The sequence below is a fragment of the Sapajus apella genome, unplaced genomic scaffold (assembly GCF_009761245.1).
Source record: "Sapajus apella isolate SASKATOON/1434 unplaced genomic scaffold, GSC_monkey_1.0 scaffold2, whole genome shotgun sequence".
Classification (NCBI taxonomy): Eukaryota; Metazoa; Chordata; class Mammalia; order Primates; family Cebidae; genus Sapajus; species Sapajus apella.
The window spans coordinates 21,936,530-21,960,395 of NW_022436942.1; the positions used below are offsets into that span (position 1 = coordinate 21,936,530).

Below are 23,866 nucleotides of genomic sequence, written 5' to 3' on the forward strand. Positions count from 1 at the left end.
AACAGCTATCAAATACATTTAATGAGCACTGAATGACTTTTGCTGAACACCAACAGTTGCTTTCCTTTCATCATGAAAGTATGAACATGACCCTAATTAATCAACTAGCTAATTATATTTGTCAATTCCAACCACTCTAGACCTGTGACATATATGATCTGTTTCTTCAGTTCCCCCTGGCAGTGGGTACACAGAAGTGATGCATGCGGGGCAATATTTCCCGCCAAGGAGTTAACTAAACCTAGTTCAGAGCTATCTTGAATGCCCCAGGCTCTGTGACACTTGAAATTCTAATTAGTGCAGAAAAGGGCTAAGTTGAAGCAGCTTGTACTCCCTCAAGGATACCCACTCTCAGGGCCGTACAACCTAATGAGGTCTGTGAAATTTAAGATCCAGAAGAGAAATCCCTGCCTGGAGCAACAGCTGTACCCAGGCTGACAAGACGATTTGGGGTTAAATGAGTCCTCCCAATAGAAGACAGAGTACCCCCAAATGGTATGGGAGGGAAAACCCACCTGAGTTTGGTCCAATAAGCTGTCGTGTGACCTAGAGTTGGCCTAGACTAACTGACCTTCTGCTGCGGGTTGTGGAGATATCAAAGCAGGAGGGGTTCAAGCATGAGAGAGCTTGTTACATGCAATGTGGTAGAGCAGGTGGGCAGGGAAAATCTCTGAAGGGCATGACCTCCTTGCCCCAGTGGAAATGCAGTCAAGCTGGGGGCAAAGGAAGAGACCCAATGACTCCTCAAAGAGCCCCACAAAGGAAAAGAGGGGCTCCTTCGCGGGCAGTAAGAGCAGGCTGAATGTTTGCTGAACACATTTGAAAAAGGAAGAGAGAAGATAATGGTCCTAATGAATGTGCAGGAGACAACAGCAGCTCCAGTGGGAGGATTATGAGCTCATTATGGTTTAACATGATGATTGATCATCTCTGCCCGCCAGCATTATCCTAAGAATAGTGATGAAGGTCGGAGAGGCCCATGCCTGTCAGAGCTCAAGCTCAAGTCACCAGAAGATAGAAAATATACTTGTACATTACTCCTTTTTCATTGCAAACTTCACACATGTGGCCCCACACCCTAACTTTTTCCATAAACTATCCTCCATGCCTCCAGCCTGCCTCACTGCTCTACGATTTTTCAGCCCTGGATCATCCTTCCACAGATCTGTTCATCAGCTCTGGCTCCTGACCCTCTCCTTAGTGACCCCACCCCTTGAGAAAGTGACCACAGCTTCCACTATGGCAAGGGATGAGGAAGGTCCAGAGGGCTCTTCAGTGGGTACTGGCAGACACTCGGTTTAGGTGGAAGGCCCGGGATACCTCCCGATAGGCATTTCGAAGCAGGACATAAGGGAAACAGGACTCCAGCATGTCCAGGGTAAGAAAAGATGACTCCTCCACCACCTGGAAGAGACACGGCCAAGAGATGAGAACCTTAAGTAGAGCATTTGTCTCTGATACGCTGTTCCTTTTTGCATTATTCCCAGGCCCTCTGAGGCCCTGAGAGTTACAAGAGAACAGGGTTCCAAATCACACCCCCCTCTTCCTCCCTCACCTGGTTTGGCTCCAATAAGGCAATGTGGCATCTTCAACTCCATTATAATTGACCCTGACCCCCTCATCAGGACTATGTGAAGGGCACAGACGCAGAGGGCAGGAGAGAACCTCTTCCCTAGTGGCAGTAAACCCCATTCTCTCCCATTCAGGATACTAAATCACACGTGGGTGGGCAGCACACAGATGCAGGTAAAGACGTATAAAAGTGCTAATTACAATGCTTTGCAGCGAGAGAAACACACACCACTGCAGGCCAAGGAAGAGAGGCCTGGAATTCGCAGGGGTCCTCTTGTGTTGGGCCTCAGTCTACGCCCTCTCTCAGCACAGTGCTTGGAGAACGGTAAGGATGCTGCATAAAGGAGCAGGCATGATTAATTAGTTTAATTAGAAACCTGCATGCTGTGGTAATCCCAGCAGCCCCCACAGCCAAGCAGGAAGACAGATCAAGATGCCTGGATAAGAATAAGAGTGGGGGTGAGGGTGAAGAGGGGGAGGGGGGTGGTGGACAGGGCATGTTCATGAAGAGCAGCCTTAGCCTCGTGCTGGACTGGAGGGTCCCCATCCCTGAGGAAGGAGCAAGGTGTATTTCCTTCAGTGCTTTCCTTATCCAAGAGGTAATGAGACTAAAAAACACACTCTGGAGAGGTGTCCCATATCCTCTGGCAATTCACACAGATGGGTTCTCCACAATATATCTGGTACTCCAAGTCCTGAAAATTCACTAAGGAAAGAGAATCTACCGTATCTACTCTAACATGTCTCTCTCTCTCTGAAGTCCTTTCAAGTTTTAAAATGTGTAAGATCTTCCTATCCTCAAACACATGCACGTGCAACAGCTGCAAAAGAGCAGAAACTGCAGGCTGAAGGAAGGGAAATCTGCTGGCAAACTGGAGCCCTGATCACAGGCTCAATAACAAAAAAATTCTTGCTAGGCAAGACTTTCAAACCCTAAGCCAGGAAAGAGATGAGCTGTCTTCTCCAAGATGCTACCTACAGGTACAGGGAAATGAATAATGCCTTCAAGAGAATCCACTGGCCCAAGACTTTCTATTCTCCATGAAGCACAAGAAAATAACAGGGCTCCCAAATGGCAGAAGTTTACGGGAGTGAAAACAGCCCTAGAGTGATGGCCAAGAAACTTGGGTTCTCATCCCAAATCTCCATATATTTATGGGAGACCTTGATTTCCCTCCCTATTCCTCAGTTTCCTCATCTATAACTTGTAAGTACTGGACTAGTTGCCAGGATCTGGTCTGCTTCTGGCATCTAGGATTCCATGATTCTGTAAGAGCTATGTCTTTCCCCAGGAAACCTGTGCCAGGAACAGACTGGCAACACTGAGGGGTGGGCATGGCCCAGGCTTGACAGCCAAAACAGAAAGACCCCAGGGACGGAAGTGCTGGCCAGAATTTGAGACTACAAGAGTAGCCTGTTAACTCGGAATACAGCTCCTCCGCCTTCAGTCATTTCCAGTTTCTCTGTGGAGACATTTGCATTTAAATTGCTTTGCAGCAGCGAGTCCTTCTATTTTCCCCTCCAACAAAAAGTGCCTGATCCTAGCTCTGTTCCTGTCACTCTGTTGGCCTCATTGGAAGGCCACAAGGGGCAAACACTTTCCACATTTTGGGGTGTGGGAAGGGGTCTAAACAGAAGGAGGAAAGCCTGGGGTGGGGTGGGGGGGGGTGTAATACAGAATCACCTCCAACCTGATGGGTGAAAACTACCTAAGGAAATGAAGTCATGCCAAAATCATCCAGAACCTAAAATGAACAGCAGAGAGCAGGAACTAACATTCACTGGGTATCTACTATGTGCTAGTCACTTTCACACATAATAGCTCATGAATTCTAACCACTCTACCATAAGGATTATTACCCACTTTTATGGATGGAGAGCCAAAGTCTCAGAAGGGTTCATTGCCTTGCCAAGGCCATGCTGCTGCCCTATGTACTGTGCCCCACATAGCCCACCACTGGCATCTGCCCTCCCTCTGCCCTCATCCACATCCTCTGCCCTCTTGCCTCACCACACACATCCCACACAAACACATCCACCTCCAGGTCCATTCTCCTCTCTATCATAACCCTTAACCAGCCCAGCCTAAGCCTTTTTCTAGCTGGAGAAACTAAGGCATAACTACCACTCAGTGCCTGTGTATTTCAAGAAGACCTGGAAGGAGTCCCAGGAATCCCTAGCCCCCAGCATTTCTGGGTCTGGGACAAGAATATAAATGGAGGTCCACATATCATATGACTAATGAAATCAAGCTAACAAACTAGTATATTCTATCTTTCAACCTTCACAATGTACCTTTGTAGTGCTTTGGACGCCCAGGTTTGAATTAAAAATTTCTGGACTCCTCCAAGTTCTGCATCAGAACAAGGTACAGGGAAGAAACAAGCTTCCAGCCCAGTCCCCCTTCTCCTCCCACCCTCAGTTAGAGGGATTTTGGGTGCACACGTAGACTTCCCTATCTGCATGTCTAGACTCCAGCCATACGTCCCTTGGGCACTAGAAGTATGTCCATCAGCAGCGCGGTCCACCTCAGTACGAAGAAGTTTAACACAGGCCCTACAAGTGGGTTGAAGCTGCTTAGCAAATTATTCTGGGGCCCCAGATATCTCTGGTGTGGGCCTCAAGGTAGGACATGGGCTCTCCCCGTTCCCATTGTCCAGAGGAGGGCCCCAGAACACTCTACTAGAGGAAGGCCCAAGGAGGTCCTTTTAAACTCTGGATCCAGGGCAGGAGTCCTTCCTGTCCATATCTAAGTGTGTTACTAACCTGGAGAATCAGAGCAAAAGAGTGAGTAAGAGTGTTGAAGAGGGAAACAGGGTCACGAGGAAAAAAAGCTTTTAAAGTTAACTGAGTCAGAGTTCCCAAAACTTTCTGCCAGAGTAGAGAGAAGCCCACAGCTTGGGAAGCAAGGAGAAGAGACAGCAGGCGCTGCCCGATTCATGGCCCACCAGGCTCCCTGCCTTACAGCTTTTTAGCTAAAATCCTTTCCTTCCTCTGAGCCCCCACCCCTCAACCTCTAAGTTCAGCTCTGTGTTATCCAGCGCTCTTTTCATAGGACTCTTAAAGACAAGAAATACAGTGGTAGGAAATCGTCAAGTGAAACCAAACATGTACTGGACAGGTAATTAACCAATAAGGGGCACAGCTGCCCAACCAGGTCAGCCTCGGAACATTGCAGGACATGGGCCCAGCCAGCTTAAGGGCCAGGAAGGCCCTGCCTTGCAGAAGTCCTTGAAGACTCTACTCTGGGATTATAGACAAGTTTAGAATGCTAACCAGATGCTTTTGGGCGAGGACAACGACAAGGATGCAAAGACCCTAAAGAGGAGTCTCCCTCTGGCCCCTCTGCTCCCTGTTCTCAGACCAACTTAAACAAGATACATACCAAGCGCATGAGCAGAGAAATGGATTCTCGATTTCTGGTTTTAAGCTTGTCAGTCTCCTGGCCCAGCTGCAAGAGGCTGACAGAGGCCACCTGTAAGGGAAGAATTTGTAAAGCAGATTTTTATAGAGGTCAGAATAAGACAGCCTCAGGCTGCAGGAAGTTAAGAAAAGATCAAGGAGGAGAGTTAAGAAGTGCTAGAACGTTACTGAAGACTCAGGGTGGAAAGTGGCAAATCTCCGACGTGTCAGAGAAACACGTTGCCTGTAAGCCAGCCTGGATCTCATTGAGCTCTCAGTGCAGACAACAGGTTGCCAGGGAGTGCTAGGGGAGGGATTACAAGGGGCAGGGAAACAACCTAGAGCAAAGGCAGGTGATGTATGCCAGGAAATTAACCTCTCTTTTCCCAGGCAGCCTCCAGACACCACTGTCATCAGGCTGTTTACAGCTGACTCCCCATCTGACTAGAGGCAGAGCTGGGCCTGTGATTCAGACACAGTGCTCTTGATATTTTCCTGTCAACTCCCAAATGGCTGTCAACTCCATCACCCCCAATGCCCCACAGATCAAAAAAGAAGAAATGTAATTCATTGTATTCTAGGCCCAGGTGACCTGCATTTAGCAAACAAAGAGGATAAAAGGGAAAGCAAGGGTGGGGAGATTCCCTTCTCACCCCTTCTTAGAGATCTGGTGTGAATCCTCTTTGCATTTAAGATGCTCAGAGCCAGGTCTATCTGGTTGGGTGCCTCAGCTTAAACAGAGAAACTCCAACAAAGCTTATGATCCATGACATGTACTTCTCAGGACGAGGGAATAATTTCTGAGAGAACAATGTGATCTGCTGTGTTTCCTCCTAGAAGGAGACAGATGAGGCCCTGGTTCTTACATCAGGACCATACTTTGCAAAGAAATAAGCTCTCGGTTACTGAGAAGGCTCAAGGAGGCGGAGGGGAATGAACCATGTATCAGAAGTATATGAACAAAATACCACCATGGAGGATTTAGAATGGAAAATTCTAGGGCCTATTCTATTTATTCTGAGTTTTCCCAGAGGCAAAACTAAGATCGATGGTGAGAGTTACAGGGAGTCAAATGTTGGCTAAAATTTTTGGCAATATTTTTCAAAGAAATTGGACATGATCTACAGTGGAATCTGCTGCCTACTTCTAAGTTCCAGTCCCTAGAAATCTAGACTATTGGTTCTAGTGAGATCCCAAGACAAGCACCGTCAAGATTACCTGGGAACAGAAATGCACATATTCAGCCCCACCTTAATCTACTAAGTTAGAAATTCTCCAGGTGATTCTGATTTACTTTAAAGTTTGAGAAGTAGTCATTGACTAGTTGTCCACACAGAGTTAGAAAGGGCCTTAGAGATTATAAAACTCAGTGTCTCTACAACTTTAATGAGCACCTGATCTCCCAGAGGCCTTAAAAACAGAGGCCTAGACTCACCCTACAATATTCTAACCCAGTAGGTCTGATGTAAAAATCAGGAGTCAGTATTTTAACAAGCACCCCAGGATATTCTGATGCACACCAAGGTGCATGGATTCGGTTTAATCTGAATTCATGGATTCAGTTTAATCTCCCTGTTTTATATATGAGAAAACTGAGGCCCCAAAAGCTTGGTACTTCCGAGGTCACACAACTACTTCATGGCAGATCCAAAACTAGAACTCAGATTTTCTGACTCTTTGTCCAATGATCTTTCCAAATATTCAAGCAGAGGCTGAAACACCAGCTGTTAGGAAATTTAGAAGAAACTCTTGCCTTTCATATAGTAGCTTCTCACTCTTTACTGAATGAATTAGGTGAGAAGTTAGACTCAAAATCCTGTTCAACAATAATTGTCTACAGAGTTAAGTCAAACCAATTCCAGCCCTTTGCAATCTTCAAATTTTTATAACCAAGACCCACTCACCACCAAAAATTCCTTGAGGTGAGTTTCAATGTTCTTGTTGTAGAGCGTGAAGAGGGCAGCAGACACCTGGATGATGGCTTTGGTCAAGCAATGAATATTGTTGTTGTAACCTAGGTTGTTATTGATATAGGTGGAGAGAAACAAAGGAAATGACAAAGTAAGCCACTCCAGGATGACCCAAACTGGTAAGTTTTCACGTTTTCAGGCTGAGCCACCAGTATTTGACACTAAAAGGATGAGAAGGCATTTTGGGATTAGAGGCAGGATATTCCTATGAAATCTTATTGAAATCGAATTTTATGCATAGTCCATTCTCAGAGGTGTGTGTGTGTGTGTGTGTGTGGGTGTGTGTGTGTGTGTGTGTTCACGTAGGGGGTGTTTTCTTCTTTTTTTTTTTTTTTTTAGACAAGTTCTCGCTCTGTCACCATGCTGGAGTGCAGTGGCACAATCATGGCTCACAGCAGCCTTGACCTCTTGGGTTCAAGCCATCCTCCCATCTTAGCCTCCCAAGTAGCTGGGATTACATACAGGCCACCATGCCTGGCTAGTTTATTTTTTGTAGAGACAGGGTTTCACCACATTGCCTAGGCTAGTTTCGAACTCATGGAAGTGATCTGCCCACCTCACCTTGGCCTCCCAAAGTGCTAGGATTACAGGCATGAGCCACCATGCCCAGCCTTCAAGTGCTTTTTGAAATAGAACTTTATACGTGAATCAGAAGACTATATATTCCAGTGTCTCTGTCTATATATTCCAATGTCTCCTGTCTCTACCCCAAGACACTAACTTGAATAGCACTGGTCTCTCAAACCTACCCCTTACTTACCATCCTTCTCAATACTATAAAAGGAAGAAGGATCAGTGGCAAGGAGTGGGAGGGAAACTGCCAGAAAGATCAAGAGCAGGCAGGCCACTTTATATTCCTCCTCAGGAGATGAAGTATCTGGTGAGAGGGAAAAAGAAAAGAGGAAAAGTGAACAAGGTCAACAAACAGGAATTAACTGTTACGGGGGTCCTACTTCACAGAATTGTGAGGATCCAATGAGAAAACATCTATGAAAACGCTTTACAAATCCCTATGGGCGAGTTGTTACTTAATTTTCCTGAAGAAACAGGACTAGCATCCACCTATAGTGAGAGGCCTGAGTCCTGGAGGCCTCTCTGGTGAGAAGGCAGAACTTTCAGCCACAGGCTCTGCTGACACACAGTGCAACCCTAGGATGCCTGTCTGCTGCCTGATGGGGGGGAGAGGCAGGAAGAAGAGGAGAGATTCTCGCCCACCAAGACAGAAGAAGAGGGTTAAGTCTGATCATTCTGTAAGTCTGGCCATTCTGAAAGGACTTAATCCTAGCCCCTTGGTTCGTTCTGTTCTGAGTGTGTATAAGTATGAATGTAATCAGAGGAAATGTGTAATGGAAAATATAAGAGTCAAATGTGAGATGGGAAGAAATAAACAGTGTCAAGGTGATTATGTGGAGGGAAAAAGCACAAAATCACTATGGGGAGCTTCGGTGCTATACCACACAACTCACTATTTTGTATTGTTCTTTCACTGTTTTATTTGCGTTAATCTTATTTTCCCAACCAGATTGTAAATGCCTGTGAGCACTTGCTGAGCACCAAATAGACTCTCACTTAGTGCTTTTTAGCTGATTGGCAGATCCACTAGTTGGAACCTAAGGATAAATCTACGTTGCTTATGTAAGTATTTTCTGGAGGTTAGGGTCCTTCCTTTGCTCCCAGCTTATCTCCTCTGAATCCATAATCTCAAATAAAGGCTTCTTTGACATTGACATTCTTCCACCCGAAATAAGGCCCAAGCCCTCCTTTCTGAAATCTTGCTCCCTTTCCCCAATCTTACCAGCTTTCAGATTAGCAATGGCAGCCACCAAGGCTGGGTCAATGTCACAGCCCACCCCTGCAGCAGATGCCAGCTCAAAGATACTCAGGGTCACCTGGAGAGAAGAAAGCAACATTCTAGGGAGGATTTACAGGAATAGGGCTTGACAGAAGGAGTGCGGAGCCAGGACTCCTGGATCACAGATTTTATTTTTTTTAAAGATACTTTTATCGAGAGAGAGAGTCTCACTATTATGTCCAGGCTGGTCTCAAACTCCTGGGCTCAAGAAATCCTCCCACCTCAGCCTCCCAAAGTGCTGGGATTACAGGCATGAGCCACAGTGCCCAGCTAATCACAGATTCTAAACTTCTGGTTTATTATCATCTTTTCTACATATTCCCGTCATAGCTCTCCCTATCCTACAGGGGAAAAAACCCTTTAGGACACTCCATCATATAAATTTACTTTTTCAGCTTCATTTTCCTAAATACTTCCTTCTTTCGGTGCTGCCAGGATAATGTATTCACTGTCCCCGTACTACAGCTTCCTCTCCCATACTCTAGTTCAGGTCTTTCCCTCTTTTGAGGGTCCTTTTCTCTTTTTTATTTATATCTATGTCACACCCATCCCTTAGATCTCATCTCTGTGAAGCCCTACCTGATTACTTCAGCCCAAACCCAGCCTTCCCTCCTCACGTTGGTACTGCTGACAGCACTGATAACACAGCATCTGGTGTTAGTTATCTTTTTAGACAGAATGCGAGACTCATCTCCTCATCTCACCAAATGGATAGCTTTTTAAAACTTCATGGCATAGTGAAGGGAGAAAAAAGCTTTGAAGTAAGAGAGATCTGGGTTCAAGTCCTAGCAACACCACTTTTTAAGTGTGTGACCTTGGCTAAAAGTTACTTAACATCTTTGATCCCTCATTTTCCCATCTATAAAACTGGCATAATAGCATTTACCTCATATAGATGTTGTGAAGATTAAATTAGACCACACATGTGATCAACCCTAGTGACTAATAGAGAAAATGTGATGCCTTTCCATCCTCTCCCTTTATCTTAAAGCCAGAAGTTTTGCATTTCTCTTCATCATCTCTAGTGTTTAACATAATGCTGAGCACATAGAGGGCATTCAATAAATATTGATTGATTGATACCTGAATCTGTCATCGTACCTACAATCAGGTTCCCAGGACATAGCCCTAAGCCCCCACTCTCATACTAAAGTACCTAGACCCCATTTTAGATTTAAAAAAAAAAATGAAAGCTTTTTGAAAGAACAAGGATAATTGTTATAATACTGGACAACTAAGTATCTTATGCAAGTAATCCCACAGATTAGCCAGAGCGATGGCTCACAGCTGAATCCCAGCACTTTGGGAGGCCAAGGCGGGCGGATCACTTGAGGCCAGGAGTTGGAGACAAGCCTGGCCAACATGGTGAAACCCCGTCTTAACAAAAATTAGCCAGGTGTGGTGGCATGCACCTATAGTTCCAGCTACTCAGGAGGCTGATGCATCAGAATTGCCTGAACCCAGGAGACAGAGGTTGCAGTGAGCTGAGATCACACCATCACACTCCAGCCTGGGAGACATAGTGAGACTCTGCCTCAAGAAAAAAAAAAGAACCCCACAGACATAACAACATACACACGCTTTGCCTGTGGTACTGACACAGAAGCCAAATCTTTGCCACCTTCTGCTCTGCCCTTATTTAAGTCCCCTACTACCTAAATGACCTGTTTGTGGAACCATCACCTAGGAGATACGAACCTGGTTCATGAGGTTTTCTGGAGGAAGAAAGGGAGGGCTGAAGGGATTTTATTTTTTCTTCTTCTAATATTCTAGCTCCTCTGAGGCAGTAACAGCATCTCTGATGGACAGGCCATCCTCCCTCTCTGCCCCTACCTGCTTATTTTCACAGACAGGCAGAGCCTAAAGATTGGAGCTACCCGGGAGATTATCAGCTAGACAAGCCCCTGACAGCCTAGAGAATTTGGACCAACATCAGCAGCTGCCAGAAACCCAGGCTCAGCTTGAAATCAAAGATTTTTCAAGACGGGCAGCTATCCCAGTGAAACACTGCCCCCTCATTGCCCCCACAGTCACTTGACCCTCATGATTTTAGGCAGCTAGAGGGGGAAGTTTCACAACTCTGTTGATCTCAAAGTAAGGAAGCTTTTCTTAACATACAACTTTAATTCTTCCTGCTAACCAGTTTCCTCTTATCACAGACCACTCTCCATTAAAAGAATCAATTACAAGAGAAGGTTCCTGCCCTGTGCAAAAAGGATCTATTCCTAGGCTTTAGCTGTATTTCCTGCATAGCATACTTCTTAGTTCCAAATGATTCAAAAGACAAGATGACTCAAAGGTGGGAGATGGGTGGAAAATGGTTTAACTTATATTGTCTGCAGAAGCCCTTCTTCCTCTCTCCATCTCCTGTAGTAAATGGGGGTCTGAGACATAGAGGAACCAGAAAGCTTAAGGATGGAAGGAAGAAAAGGCTAAGAAAAGAAAAGACTGAGGGTAGGCAGGTGGGTGGGAATGAAAGGAACAAATCTTTCTACAGCACCTAACCTCAAGACTGAAGAGTGGACTTGTTTGCACATAGTTTATCTAACATGCACAGTGCTCATGTCAGGTGAAAACCTACAGGTACTATCCTAGGTCTTGCCCCTCCTCCTCCAGTAATATCTCCCCAACCCCACAGTGTCTCCCAGCCTCCCGCTTCTCTCCATCCCCCCACATTTCACCAGCTCTGCTCTTTCTCTCCGAGAATATTCATCTGACCAGTTTTCCTATTCAAACCCTCACCCTTATCCCTGTGGTATTCTTCAGAATCTGCTCTTCCTTACAAGATCCTAGCTACCTCCTTTTCAACAACAAAAGTTTCCTCATTAGAGTCTACTTTGCGCTCCCCCATACCTTGATGTCTGTGTCTGGAGTGACAAATTCCTTCAAGCACTCAATGGGACCCATAAGAAATGGGCAGTGGGAGGAGAAAACCTGGAGGAAAGAGAAGATAAATGAGTCCACAAGACTATGACCAGTGCCTTCAAAAATAGGTGGAAATAAAAGGGGGGATCACACAACGTAGATAGATCTGATGAACCTCGCCAGCTTTCCAAGCTATCCCTCTCCTTATACCTCTAGGTTTTCTAAGCCCATTTACTCCTAGGGTCCTTCTAGGATCTCTGCCAAATTACACTCCCTCTTCTCAATGCCCAACCAACCCCTTCCACAACTCCTCATACAAACCCAGAGTCACGGATATCTGTGACTCTGTGACAGGCCCCTCCCCACCAACTTACCTCCCGAAGTCCCTCCTGGGCCATGGCCCTAAAACTGAGGATAACCCCAATGATGGTCATGCGCTTTAGCACATTTTCAGCCCCTGAGGAGAAAGAAGGGTGTTAGAGAAGAGAATTTAGGAGATGAGTGATGGTTTTGATTCTAAAGACCCAGCCTAGCCTCCGGATTCCTGAAAATCCCTGTCATCTGCAACGTGATTCCACAGTTCCTTCTCACTGTAGGGGAAGAGGATGCTTACCTGTCAGCTGGGGCAGCAGAGAAGCCATCAACTCTGGCTTGCTAAAGTTGGATCTCATCTGAACAAGTATGTCCATGTTTTCCACCACCAGTTTCTGCAGCCCAGGAACACAGAGACATTAAGCAGGAAAAGAAGAGACCAATGTTACGTCTTCCCCCCAAGTCTTCCATACCCACCCTCTTTCCCTAAGGCAGGACCTTTTTCCCAGGGGCTTGTTGCTACAGTACCTTCAGCTCCACAATCTGAGAGGTCACATGCCACATCAGGTTTTCACTCAGGAACTTCATGCCATAGGGACCCAGGAGTTCGGCCAACGCCCGCATCTCTGGAACGGAATTACAGAAGCCCCATGTGGGACGCAGAAGGCACTAGAGTATTCGCACAACAGCTATAGGGTAATTTGCACATTTAAAATGTTTTCCAGCAAGGAAAAAAAATGAGAAGTCAAGGAGCAAAAGTGGCCTAAAATCCTACGTTCAAGTGACAAGTCCGGCCAGCCCATGGGACATTTGCCCTCTCTCCACTGGTACTCACACCAAGACTTACCACAAATGATAACTAATTACCTTACTTTCCTATAAGATCTACACTTCCCATGTTCCTTTACATGATACTTGGGGTTTATTCTTACTATACTAGCTACACTAATTTTATCAGATGTAAGACCTTAAGTCACGGAACCTCTCTGAGCCTGAGTTTACTTCTCTGTAAAATGAAGACATGAATATCTGCCATGAACACTCACAGAATTGATGTGAGAGCAAATAAGATACATTATAAAAACTTCGGAAAATTATAAAGATATATAGGGATAAGGGATTATGATGATGATGTTATGAGCCCTCTGAAGTATGTGTCATAGGAACAGTCATCATCGTTTTACAGACAAGGGGGTTAAGTGCTTGTCCAAGCCACTTAATCACATCAGGGGCTGGTACTGGAAGCCTAGTGCAATATCTAACTGCCCCTTACTGCATCTCAGCAGATACAACTAGTTCCTCATCTAAGGTCTGACTTTTTTTTGTATGTTTTTCCCTTTACTGCCCTTACTTAGTGTCTCGCTGTCCACATTTTCCTCCCCTTGAGCTACCTTTTCTTTTTTCATAATCAACACACATCCCCCAGAGTCTCAGTTCTTTATTCCTCTAAATCCTTTTTTTTGCTAGTCAGTCCCAATGCTTTATCCCTTGCCACCTAGCCTGCTCTAGCCCTTTGTAAATTAAATAAAACCTGCCTGGGGAAATCCCATGTTGTAAACACTAGTGACAAATCTAGACAGGAAGAAGCTCTAGCTATGATCTCTGGCTACGGGCCATCCCAGCAGGGAAAACCATGAAAGACCAGAAGTAACAACAACAAGAGACCAGTAAAGAAAGGCAAGTTTAATACTGCTAATAAGAGTTCAGAGAGAAAAGGAAGTCAAGGCTCCACACTCGCGTCTTTGAAGGCAGGACCAGTAATCTCCACCTCCATCAATGACAGCAGAAGTGGAAATGGTCGCAGCCACTGATATAGAGCCTTGTCCACAGTAGATATTAAACATTTTTAGAGTCAACCTGTGTTTTTGTTTCGTTTTCGGGTTTTTTTTGTTGTTGTTTTTTGTTTTTTTGAGACAGAGTCTCGCTCTGTCTCCAGGCTGGAGTGCAATGGCACAATCTCGGCTCACTGCAACCTCCGCCTCCCGGGTTCAAGCAATTCTCCTGCCTCAGCCTCCTGAGTAGCTGGGACTACAGGTGCGCACCACCACGCCCAGCTAATTTTTTGTATTTTTAGTAGAGATGGGGTTTCACCATGTTGGCCAGGATGGTCTCGATCCTTTGACCCTGTGATCCACCCGCCTCGGCCTCCCAAAGTGCTGGGATTACATGCGTGAGCCACTGCGCCTGGCCTGAGTCAACTGTTTTAATAGAAAGAACTGAGCTGAGAGCTATGGAAGTATTTCCTGACCTATCAACTTGGATAATGCTACAATGGCTGACAGAGAGGAAGAGGAGCCAAATCACCCTCACTGGAGCTGACGGACAGGAGAAACAGTGATCTACCAGTTTGGATCTGCCAAAGCTCCTTACTCCAGCCTTCTCTACCCCCAGCTAGCAACCCTAGGGCATCCTTCTCTTTCCATCTATCTATTTTTGTAGTAGCATTGCCCCATCACTATGGCAACCCAGGGAAATTGGGGTGGGGGTGGTAGAAGGGGAATCAGCATCACCTCCTGCTGCTTGTCATTTGTCAGCAAGACCTAAAGCTGATTTTAGAGGCTGCCTACAGTTTGTGGGTAGAGTTGATGAGAAGGGGACATCTGAAACCTGCAGCAGGTAAAGCGTAGGGTCAGCCTGCTGGTGGAGGCAGGATGATGCTAAGGAGGCAGAACTGGAAAACAGAACTGTGTACTCTGGCTTTCTTAGCACCCCCAAAGAAGAGGACTGGCGAGGACAGGGTCACTGGAACATCTTCTACCTGTCCCAAATACTATGCAGCATCCCTGATTTATATGGAGGTGAGAGGAAGGAGAAAGAAGTAGGTTTGTTCATGAATTAGTTGGTAAAAACAAATCTATTAAAAAGGATCTGTATGGTTTCAAACCCTCTTTTGAAAGGGAACGGTTTCCCAACTCATTCACTACACATTCCTTACCTGCCTCCCACTTCTAGACACTGGAAGGCAGCACTGAATAGTGCTCGAGCCCCCAGGTCCTGGAGTTTGACTGCCTGGAGTTGAACTCCCAGTCCTACCATTTATGAATGTGTGGCCTTAGGCAAGTTCCTTAAACTCTCTGTGTCCCAGTGTCCTCATCTGAAAAATGGGAATGAGTGTATCTATCATACCTCAAGGCAGTTGTGAGGATTAAGTGAGTTAATATGTATAAACCCTTAGAACTTAGCCCACAATAAATGCCATGTATCATCTCATCATCGTTATTATTAAACATCAGCAATCCAAACACTGGCTAAGACTCTAAAATGTATCCCTAAAGAAGAAGATGCCATGACAGCAGACCACTGTTTAATAATTCCAAACAGGAGAATGTCCTCCTTACGCTTTATCCCTTACCCTTTATATTAGTTTGGTGCAAAAGTAATTCCAGTTTTTGCAATTACTTTTCATTGCAAAATTTGCAGTTACTTTCACACCAACCTAAATATATGTCCTAGTTTTTTATTCTCTGTGCATTGAAGGAAGGGCTCAGCTCCTTGACAAGAAGACCAGGCCCTGGGCTCACCAGAGATGTCAGAGAACTCCTCTGCATTGAAGTTCTGCTCCCCTTCTCTGGGCAGGCTGACGAAGGCCTGCATGGCTGGGGAGAGGACGATGGTCCCACTGCTTGCCTGTCTAAGCAGACTTTCCAGGTACCTACAGGGTTGGCCAAGAAAGCACAGATTAGGGTCCAATCCCTTCTCCCTCCCACCACCCCCTACTACTACCACTGAGCTCAGAAAGAAAAACTCTGTGAAAGACGGGTAGGGAGAAGAAGCTTAAAGAAGATAGTACGACGTTCCAATTAACACCCCGAGCTGTTGGATCAAAAACAACTGGCAGGACTGTAATTCCACGTCGCCTCTAACCTGCAGGATATTTTGCTACACTGTCAAATGCAATAGCACGCACTCCCCGCCCTCAGCCACTGCTCTTTTCCAACAGTTGTATTCCCTCACCCTTACCCTCCAGCAGGTAAGACAGGCTCAACCTGGCAAGAAAAAAAGTCACTACCTAATTAGGCTCCTTTGAAATACACTCTCAAACCTCCTGGGCAAAGAGATAGCCTGTGCACACAGGTCATCAGTCTCCAAATATTTCCTCCTGACCTCTGGGCAAACTTAAAGGAGCTGGGCTCTAGCCAATGTGGGTAGAGGAGAGCTCGACCAACCCACCTCTCCTAGGCACTTGATCTGGGTCTGTATCTAATGGACATTACAAGCTAACCATGAGTCAAACCCAGTCGAACTTTTTTGTTTTTTTTTTTTTTTTTGAGATGGAGTCTCACTCTGTCACCCAGGCTAGAGTGCAGTGGTGTGATCTCAGCTCACTACAACCTCTGCCTCCCAGGTTCAAGCGAGTCTCCTGCCTCGGCCTCCCAAGTAGCTGGGATTATAGGCATGTGCCACGACGCCCAGCTAATTTTTGTATTTTTAGTAGAGACAGGGTTTCACCATATTGGCCAGGCTGGTCTCGAACTCCTGACCTCATGATCTGCCCACCTCAGCCTCCCAAAGTGCTGGGATTATAGGTGTGAGCCACTGCTCCTGGCCCTTTCTTTTCCTTTGAATTTATTCTGAAATGACTTACAGGGGAAAAGGGGCTGAATTGCCTTCTCTGGAGCCTACGGAAAATTCTTTGTCAAAATTTTGAAACAGGTTTTTAAATAAAAAATAAGAATTTAGTAGGGCAACAATCAGGTGGAGCTAAGTGTGGCTGTTCCCTTTAGAGGGGCATTCCCTCTCCAACTCCTCAAAGTCTCTGTCTGCCCCACGTGGCGCATCCATTTACCTTTCCTGCCCAGCCCCAGTTGGCATTTGTGTTTGCAAACTTTGTTTCCCCTGCTCTGGGGGGGTTCTTCCTTGCAGCCCAGCTCCTACTGAGCTAATTCTGGATTAAGAGCGCCACCCAGTGGCTTGGGGAGGTAGGACTCCAGATCCTTTCCATTCCTTCACATCTCAAAGGAAACAGTGCTGATTCCCATCTTCAGTTTGGGGAAGAAGGCCCCCTTCTCTGTTAAGAGGATGAGGAGACGTTCCAGAGAGATAGTAGTAGGCAGAATGGTTTTCAAAAGGAGAAGTGAGGGCAAAAAGATAAATAAGAGAACTTTGGAATGAGGAAGAGAGATCATTTGAAATTGAAACAGTAAGAATCCAAAAAAAGAAAGGTTAAGAACTGGATATTGGAGGAAAAAGGTGACATAACTGCAGGGCAGGCCAAAGGATGGTCCAGTGAAGGTGAGAAGGAAACTTCGTGGTGGACAGCAGGAGATCTGGGTTTGTCCCAGGTTATTGCTCCATTTCTCAAGAAGCAGCAACCCTCCATGTGGGGGGCTGTGACCCTGGGAGCTAAAATGCTTGGGCCCTGAGATCCTACTTTGTAAAGGGAAAAGTGCCAACACAAAGCCAGGCGGTGGGAAAGCATAAGCAACACTGACCAGTTTGTGTAGAGAGTGGTGATCGTCTGTCCCCCACAGGAATCCAGTGGTTGTGTCTGCTGCAGGAGGGCGTTGCGGATGACTCTGGAAGCATCTGCACCCAAAAACTGGGCCAGTGACTGTATGAAACCAATGTATGCTTTCACTCCTGCCAACAGCTCAGAAGGGCGTACAATCTCCTGGGTCGTGGCATTGTAGCCAGCCAGCCACACAATGGCTCTAGGGGATTTAAAAAATTATAATTACAGTCATAATGATAAATACGGTCACAACTGTTGAGTGTATATTGTGTTCCAGGTGCTGTGCTAGGATTTTACTACACATATAATCTCATTTAAACCTCGTAGCAACCTAATAAGCTAGGGACAGTTATTATCCTCATTTTTATAGATGAGGAAACTGAGACACAGAAATAATAACTCATTAGAAGACCACAATGAAGACACGGCTGGAAGTGGCAGTGCTGGGAATTGATTCCAATAGCATTTGATCCCTAATTACTAAGCTTTTCTTCCTCCTCTGGAGAAATTACGTCAGGTAGTAGAAGACCTGGGCTCTCTAATTCCATCTACCTCTACCTGAGAGTTCACACCTTTTGCATTCTCAGTGCCAGTATTTATCTTTTCTCCTTGAAAAAAATTAGTTCCAATCACTGTCAGAAATGGAAAAACATGCTTAGAAATCCTTGCAAGTGGCCAGGCTCAGTGGCTCATGCTTGTGATTCCAGGACTTTGAGAGACCAAGGTGGGCGTATCACAAGATTAGGAGTTCGGGACCAGCCTGGCCAATATGGTGAAACCCCGTCTCTACTAAAAATACAAAAATTATCTGGGCATGGTGGCGGGCACCTGTAGTCCCAGTTACTCAGGAGGCTGAGGCAGGAGAATCGCTTGAACCTGGAGGTGGAGCTTGCAGTGATCTGAGAGCATGCTACTGCACTCCAGCCTGGGTGACAGAGTGAGACTTCAGAAAGAAAGGAGGAAAGAGAAAGAGAGAGAGAGAAAGAAGGAAGGAAGGAAGGAATCCTTGGAAGTATAGTATAATCCTGAGTAACCACAGCGTGCCAGGGCTAAATGGAGATTGTGCGTGGCTAGCATGCAGCTATAGCCAACTTTAGAAAGGGTAGAATAGGCCGGGTGTGGTGGCTCATGCCTGTAATCCCAGCACTTTGGGAGGCTGAGGCAGGTGGATCACAAGGTCAAGAGATCAAGGCCACCCTGGCCAACATAGTGAAACGCCGTCTTTTCTAAAAAAAAATGTTTTTTAAAAATTAAAAAAAAATTTAATTAAATTAAATTTAAAAAAAGAAAGGGTAGAATAACTATCCACACTATATTATTGTAGGGGCACACCGGTAAGATCCCTCACCACTGGACCCCAACCCCTTTCAAAATACCTTCCCCAGGTATCTGAGATTTCACAATTAGAGTTAGTCTTCTGACTAAGGACTTTTTTCCTTGTTAAAATGTAAACCACAGAGGAAAGGGATAGACATTGTCAGTTATTTACACCTCAGTATCAATGAGTTGATCCCAGTCTTCCTAAAGCCACAGACGTTTGAGTTTTTTGTTTGTTTTATGTTTTTGGCAAAATGCTTATGGCAGGGGAGAGGATGGGAAAGAGGGAGCCGGTCTGCTTTACAGATGAAAGGAAAAAGGACTCTCAAGTACCACTTGAGGGAAAATAATACAGAAGGGACAGACTAAGGGCAAGACTAATCTAATTTAGAGTTAACAGTGGCCAAATCTCTAGGCCAATTTTAGGTCTTTGGGAGCAAGATGTCAGTGAAGCAAGTATCAGAGATGATTTGGGTAAAACTTGAATATCACACTCATGCTGCTTCAGGGCCTGGAACTCACCAGCAGCGTCTGAAGGCTTGCACATGGGCCATTATCACACTGTCATTCTTCCTGACATCATGTGTGCAACTGAGACACTGTCTTCCATATAGTTCATGTATACGTAATGAAAACAAACTAATTTCACCTGAGCAAAAACCTAGTTGAAAAATAAATTTGCCTCTCCTATAATCAAAACATAGACTCATAACTGGTTTCCCTGCTTCTGTCCTTGTCCCCGCTAAAGTAGCCAGAGTACAATATTGAGTCAAGTCTAATTGTTATACCTTTGTACAAAACCTACCAAGGTTCCCCATCTCCCATCTCACTCAAAATAAAAGCCAAAGTCTTTATAATGACATATAAGCACATACACCATCTGCCACTTTTCTGACCTCCCTAACCTCACATCCTCCCAGTCTCTCCCAGGCTCATAGGGCTGCAGCCACACTGTCTTCCTCTGTGTCCCTTGAACCGAGAAGGCATGTTCAAACCTCAGAGCCTTTGCACTTGCTGCTTCCTCTGCCTAGAATGCTCTTTCCCAACAGTCACATGCCTGGCTTTCTTGGTTTCCTCACAGGTTTACTCAAATGTTACTTTGTCAAGGAGGCCTTTCTTGGCCACGGTATCTAAAACTGCAACACCCACTTCCGCCACGGCCCCCCAGCTACCACCACACAAACTTCCTGTCTCCCTTTCCTGCTTTATTTTTCTGCTTAGCCCTTATCACTATTGAATCTACTACGTGTTCTACTTTCTTATTTTGTTTATCTATCTTCCCCACTAGAAGTAAGCATGGAGGCAGAGGTTTTTATTTGTTTCATATATTGCTATATAAACAGTTTTTAGAATACTCCTGAGACACAGCAGGTGTTCAATAAATATTTGTTGAATGAATGAATAAGCTACATACTCCAAAACAAAACACAGAGGAGTTGAAGATTATTCATAATAATTCTTCCTCCCATTCGCCTACTTGCTGACTGTAATGTCCAATTCCAGTGTAAGGGGTGTGCCTCCTACTTTACAGGGCAATGGAGTGAGAGGCAAAGTGGAGGAAAGGGGTGTATTTTATTAAAGCCTAATATATGTCAGGAGCTTTGCACTCATTACTAATTCTCTACCAATTCTCAATTATGAGTAATTCTCAATTATCCATAAGTAAGGTAAATGCCATTATTCTTACTTTACAAGGAAGGAAACTGGCTCAAATAAGTTGAATGATCTGCTCCAATGTCTTAGCTAAGGACCAGGTTGTCAACACAGTTCTGCTCACTGCAAAGGCCCTGCTCATTCTACTAAACCAGTGGTTTCAATTTTAGGTGTTCATCAAAACCACCTACAGAGGTTTGGGATTCCTTCTGTTTGCCTTTAACAGAGATGCTTGGGACCTGTGCTAGACTGACTGCATCGGAATCTCCACTGTGGCATGACCACCAGGACGAATGTAACTGGACCCAGCTTTGAGGACTACCATACTATATGCAGAGGTATATGCTATGGTATGAGGACGGCCATCCAAGCAGAGGACAAGGAAAGAGTGATACCTGTTGAGTCTGGCCTCCAGGTGGCTGCTGAGGTACTCAGAAGGGAAGATAGTATGTCCAAACACAGAGAAACTGAATACGTGATTCATTGTCAGTGCCAATTCTGTCAAGTTTAGGTGTAGCTTGTCCATGCTAGAAAGTAAAATAAGCCTGGATTACAGGTCTGGCACTGTCTGCTAATGTCTAGGAAGGATGTGTTGGGCCCATGACCCATCTTCTAGGTATACTCAGCCTAGAAGTGTATACGCTGATGCAGACTTCAAAGGCAAAGTACAAAATTCACATTTAAGTGCTTTTCCATACCCCTCATCCCCACCACGACTTGTGCGCTTCTTTTTTCTGTGTCACCCTCCCTCTTTCCTTTTCTGCCTTCTTTGATGCAGTACCCAGTTGGCCATCGAAGGCCCAGACAGATCCTTACTTGGTAACAATGCTGCGGTTCTTCCGGTGACTCTCAGCTCCTGGCTTGTCCCTCTCAGGCTCTCCTTTTCTGGGAGTCTGCCTCTGCTTCATGGTTTTCTTGTTCTTGGCCTTGCTAATTGTAGTGGCACAGTGCTTAGGTAGAAGCTTCAGAAACAAACACAGGTAAATAGAGAAATGAGATTTGTTGCTAAAACTGCATCTGACAGTCATAAAAAGGCTGTTGTACATTGTTGTCTGTTATTTTATCTTTCTGCCTTCCTCTCTCTTTCCTTCCATGCATCTCTTTCTCTAATGGGGTCCTATTCAGAATGTGCTCACCTCTTTCAGTTTTCAAAAATATCTCGGCATGTATAGGCTCAAAGTCTCAAGACAGCAGTGTCGTTCAGGGATCAGAGCCTCACTCCCATGCCCACGTCCTGAGAGAGACTTTCTTCATGGAAAAACTCAATTATAAAGAATAAGAGCTGAAAGTCCCATTCACTTGTGCTCTGCAGGGTCTTCCAAGATAGGAAAAGTTACTTTTTTTCTAGATGGAACAATCATCTCACGTGCCACATCCTTTCCTATTCCATCTGATGAGACAATTACCCACACCACCACAATCCTCCAAAGATTCGGAGTTCACAGTGTGGCCAGCACTGTCTTTCCACTTTTTAAAAATATCATATTTCTTGCTAATTAGCTTAAACATCAACCCGGCATCCCAGTCAGCCCCCTCCTTCAAGGTAACTGGAATTCTTTCCATTTATACCAGAGCTGCTGAGCATGAGCAGGCCACGTCTGGAAACTCCTCGGTTGAAATTATTCTGAGAGCAGCATAAGAGCCACACAAAAAAACCAGTTTTGTTACTTTATAGTCACACCTTCTTTTTTTAAATCCAAACTCTTGGCTGTTTCAAAAAAAATCAAGTCCACCTCGATGGAAAAGGATCTGTCAACCCTGAGATTATGCAAAAGATTATGCGTCTGTAGCAGATTCTAAAAGCAGTTCCAAAATATGTAATTCCATTTGTAATGGCAGTAACACTAATTATTTACTCAGAATGTTAACTTTAGAAAGCCAATACTCATTTAGTTGCAAAAGTTCTAGTATGTGTGAAAATTATTCATATCATGTTTTAGTCATCCCTGAGACAGCACTGAGCAAATCTCTGCAGCAGTGTTCTTGCATGTGGTAGTCACTCATACTGACTGATGATCTCTTCTTGGATTTCTCAGCCTTTTGGCTAAGATGAAGCATACTGAGTGATGAATATACCTGCAACTATACTCATTTGCATATCTTTCTTGCATTAATTATTTAATTTTCTTTTAAATATAGGTATATTCCTTTCTCTATTAAACTGGGACATTACCCAAGGGCAGGAATTGCGTACCTTCCTTCTGGGTCCCAACCCAAAAACCCAGCACAGGGCTTTGTGCCCAGTAAGTAACAACAAATATAACAGGTAACATTTCTTAAGTGCTATATATCAAATATTAAATGTATTCTATTTAATCCTTATGACACTTCTATGAAGAAAGTATTTTTATCCCCATTGTGTGTAATTTGCATATGAAAAATAAAAAGGTTAAGTAATAATGTAACTGTGCATCTGTACACACACACACACACACACACACACACAACTTCCCTTTACCAAGCCTGACTCAAACCCAGGAAAGGTAGGTAGTCTGGGAAACCCAAAAGACTCCAAGGCAACAGCAAAACAAGTTTCTCATTTTCAAATTTTCTGAAATTTAATTTGAACTAATTATGATGAGGTGCTAAAAGTCAGTCAAGGGAGGAGAGGGGAAAAATAATAAGAAGGAGGCAAGAAAGCAGCCTTGAGGATAAACACGGAAGAGATGCCCCAAAATGTCTAGATAGCCACAGATTAGGATACAGATAGACAGAAAGATGAGACAAGACAGGTGACCTGGGGGCCACTGTCCTTAGTATGTGTACACAGGGCAAAGACAGGAGGAGAAGTAAATTAGAAAGTTAACTCATCTCTCAGAACCCTTCAAGTGAGAGCAGATTTTGTTGGAGTGCAGCTGTTCAAAGAAGAGTATTTTTAGACACCTCTATCCAGTCCTAAGGGAGGAAAGACTGAAGGGACTAAACTAAGCAAAGAATTCTGCCATAAACTCAAGTACACAAAGGCCCTAGCCCTACTTGCGAGAAGGAGCTACTGAGCTTGGCCTCTGAGAGGGAAATAAAGTTAGATAGAAGGGAAGGCACTGAGGGCTAGCAGAGGGGAGAGTGAAACAGAGAGGGCTGAGCCTACCTGCTCGCTTAGGTTTCGCTGCTCAGCACAGATCTCCAGGACACAGTTGCTGGTCTGCTTGGCCAACTCTTCCAGGAAGGAGTTGCAGTGGTGAAGACCATGGTTCTTCAGGTGGGTGTACTATGGGAAAGAGGGACCAAAGAAGAGATCGCCATCACCAGGACGGCCACTTCTTCCTCGCAATACTGCCCTCATCCCTTGCCTGAAGCTTACGGAAGATTCCTACCCATTCCTACAGAAGAAGAAACTGAGGCCCAGAGAGAGGATAGATTCTACATTGAGCTGAGGTATTTAGGGACCCATATCATACATTATGTTTGTACCCTTTCTGGGACCAAAATCAATCCTTGGAATTGTGCTTTGGGTGACAAAGATGAGATGTG

The 23,866-nt window shown here is 45.0% G+C and overlaps 1 protein-coding gene across 4 annotated transcripts in view; it reads right to left on the minus strand.

The window, feature by feature from the left end:
- Positions 1-23,866, minus strand: part of NCKAP1L (NCK associated protein 1 like) — a 42,909-nt gene continuing 19,043 nt past the window's right edge. For 2 of the 4 annotated variants that reach the window (XM_032291725.1, XM_032291747.1), the window contains 14 exons: positions 23,484-23,603; positions 21,212-21,357; positions 20,791-20,922; positions 17,406-17,624; positions 15,495-15,625; positions 12,502-12,599; positions 12,275-12,368; positions 12,036-12,118; positions 11,650-11,730; positions 8,740-8,833; positions 7,705-7,821; positions 6,879-6,988; positions 4,958-5,047; positions 1-1,404 (listed from right to left, as the gene is read on the minus strand). In XM_032291725.1, the coding sequence (XP_032147616.1) occupies positions 1,273-1,404; positions 4,958-5,047; positions 6,879-6,988; positions 7,705-7,821; positions 8,740-8,833; positions 11,650-11,730; positions 12,036-12,118; positions 12,275-12,368; positions 12,502-12,599; positions 15,495-15,625; positions 17,406-17,624; positions 20,791-20,922; positions 21,212-21,357; positions 23,484-23,603 (1,647 nt within the window). In that variant the 3' untranslated portion in view covers positions 1-1,272. Of the gene's footprint in view, positions 1,405-4,957; positions 5,048-5,627; positions 5,808-6,878; positions 6,989-7,704; positions 7,822-8,739; positions 8,834-11,649; positions 11,731-12,035; positions 12,119-12,274; positions 12,369-12,501; positions 12,600-15,494; positions 15,626-17,405; positions 17,625-20,790; positions 20,923-21,211; positions 21,358-23,483; positions 23,604-23,866 lie in introns of those variants that run through there. The other 2 variants (XM_032291739.1, XR_004272966.1) reach the window with 2 other exon arrangements.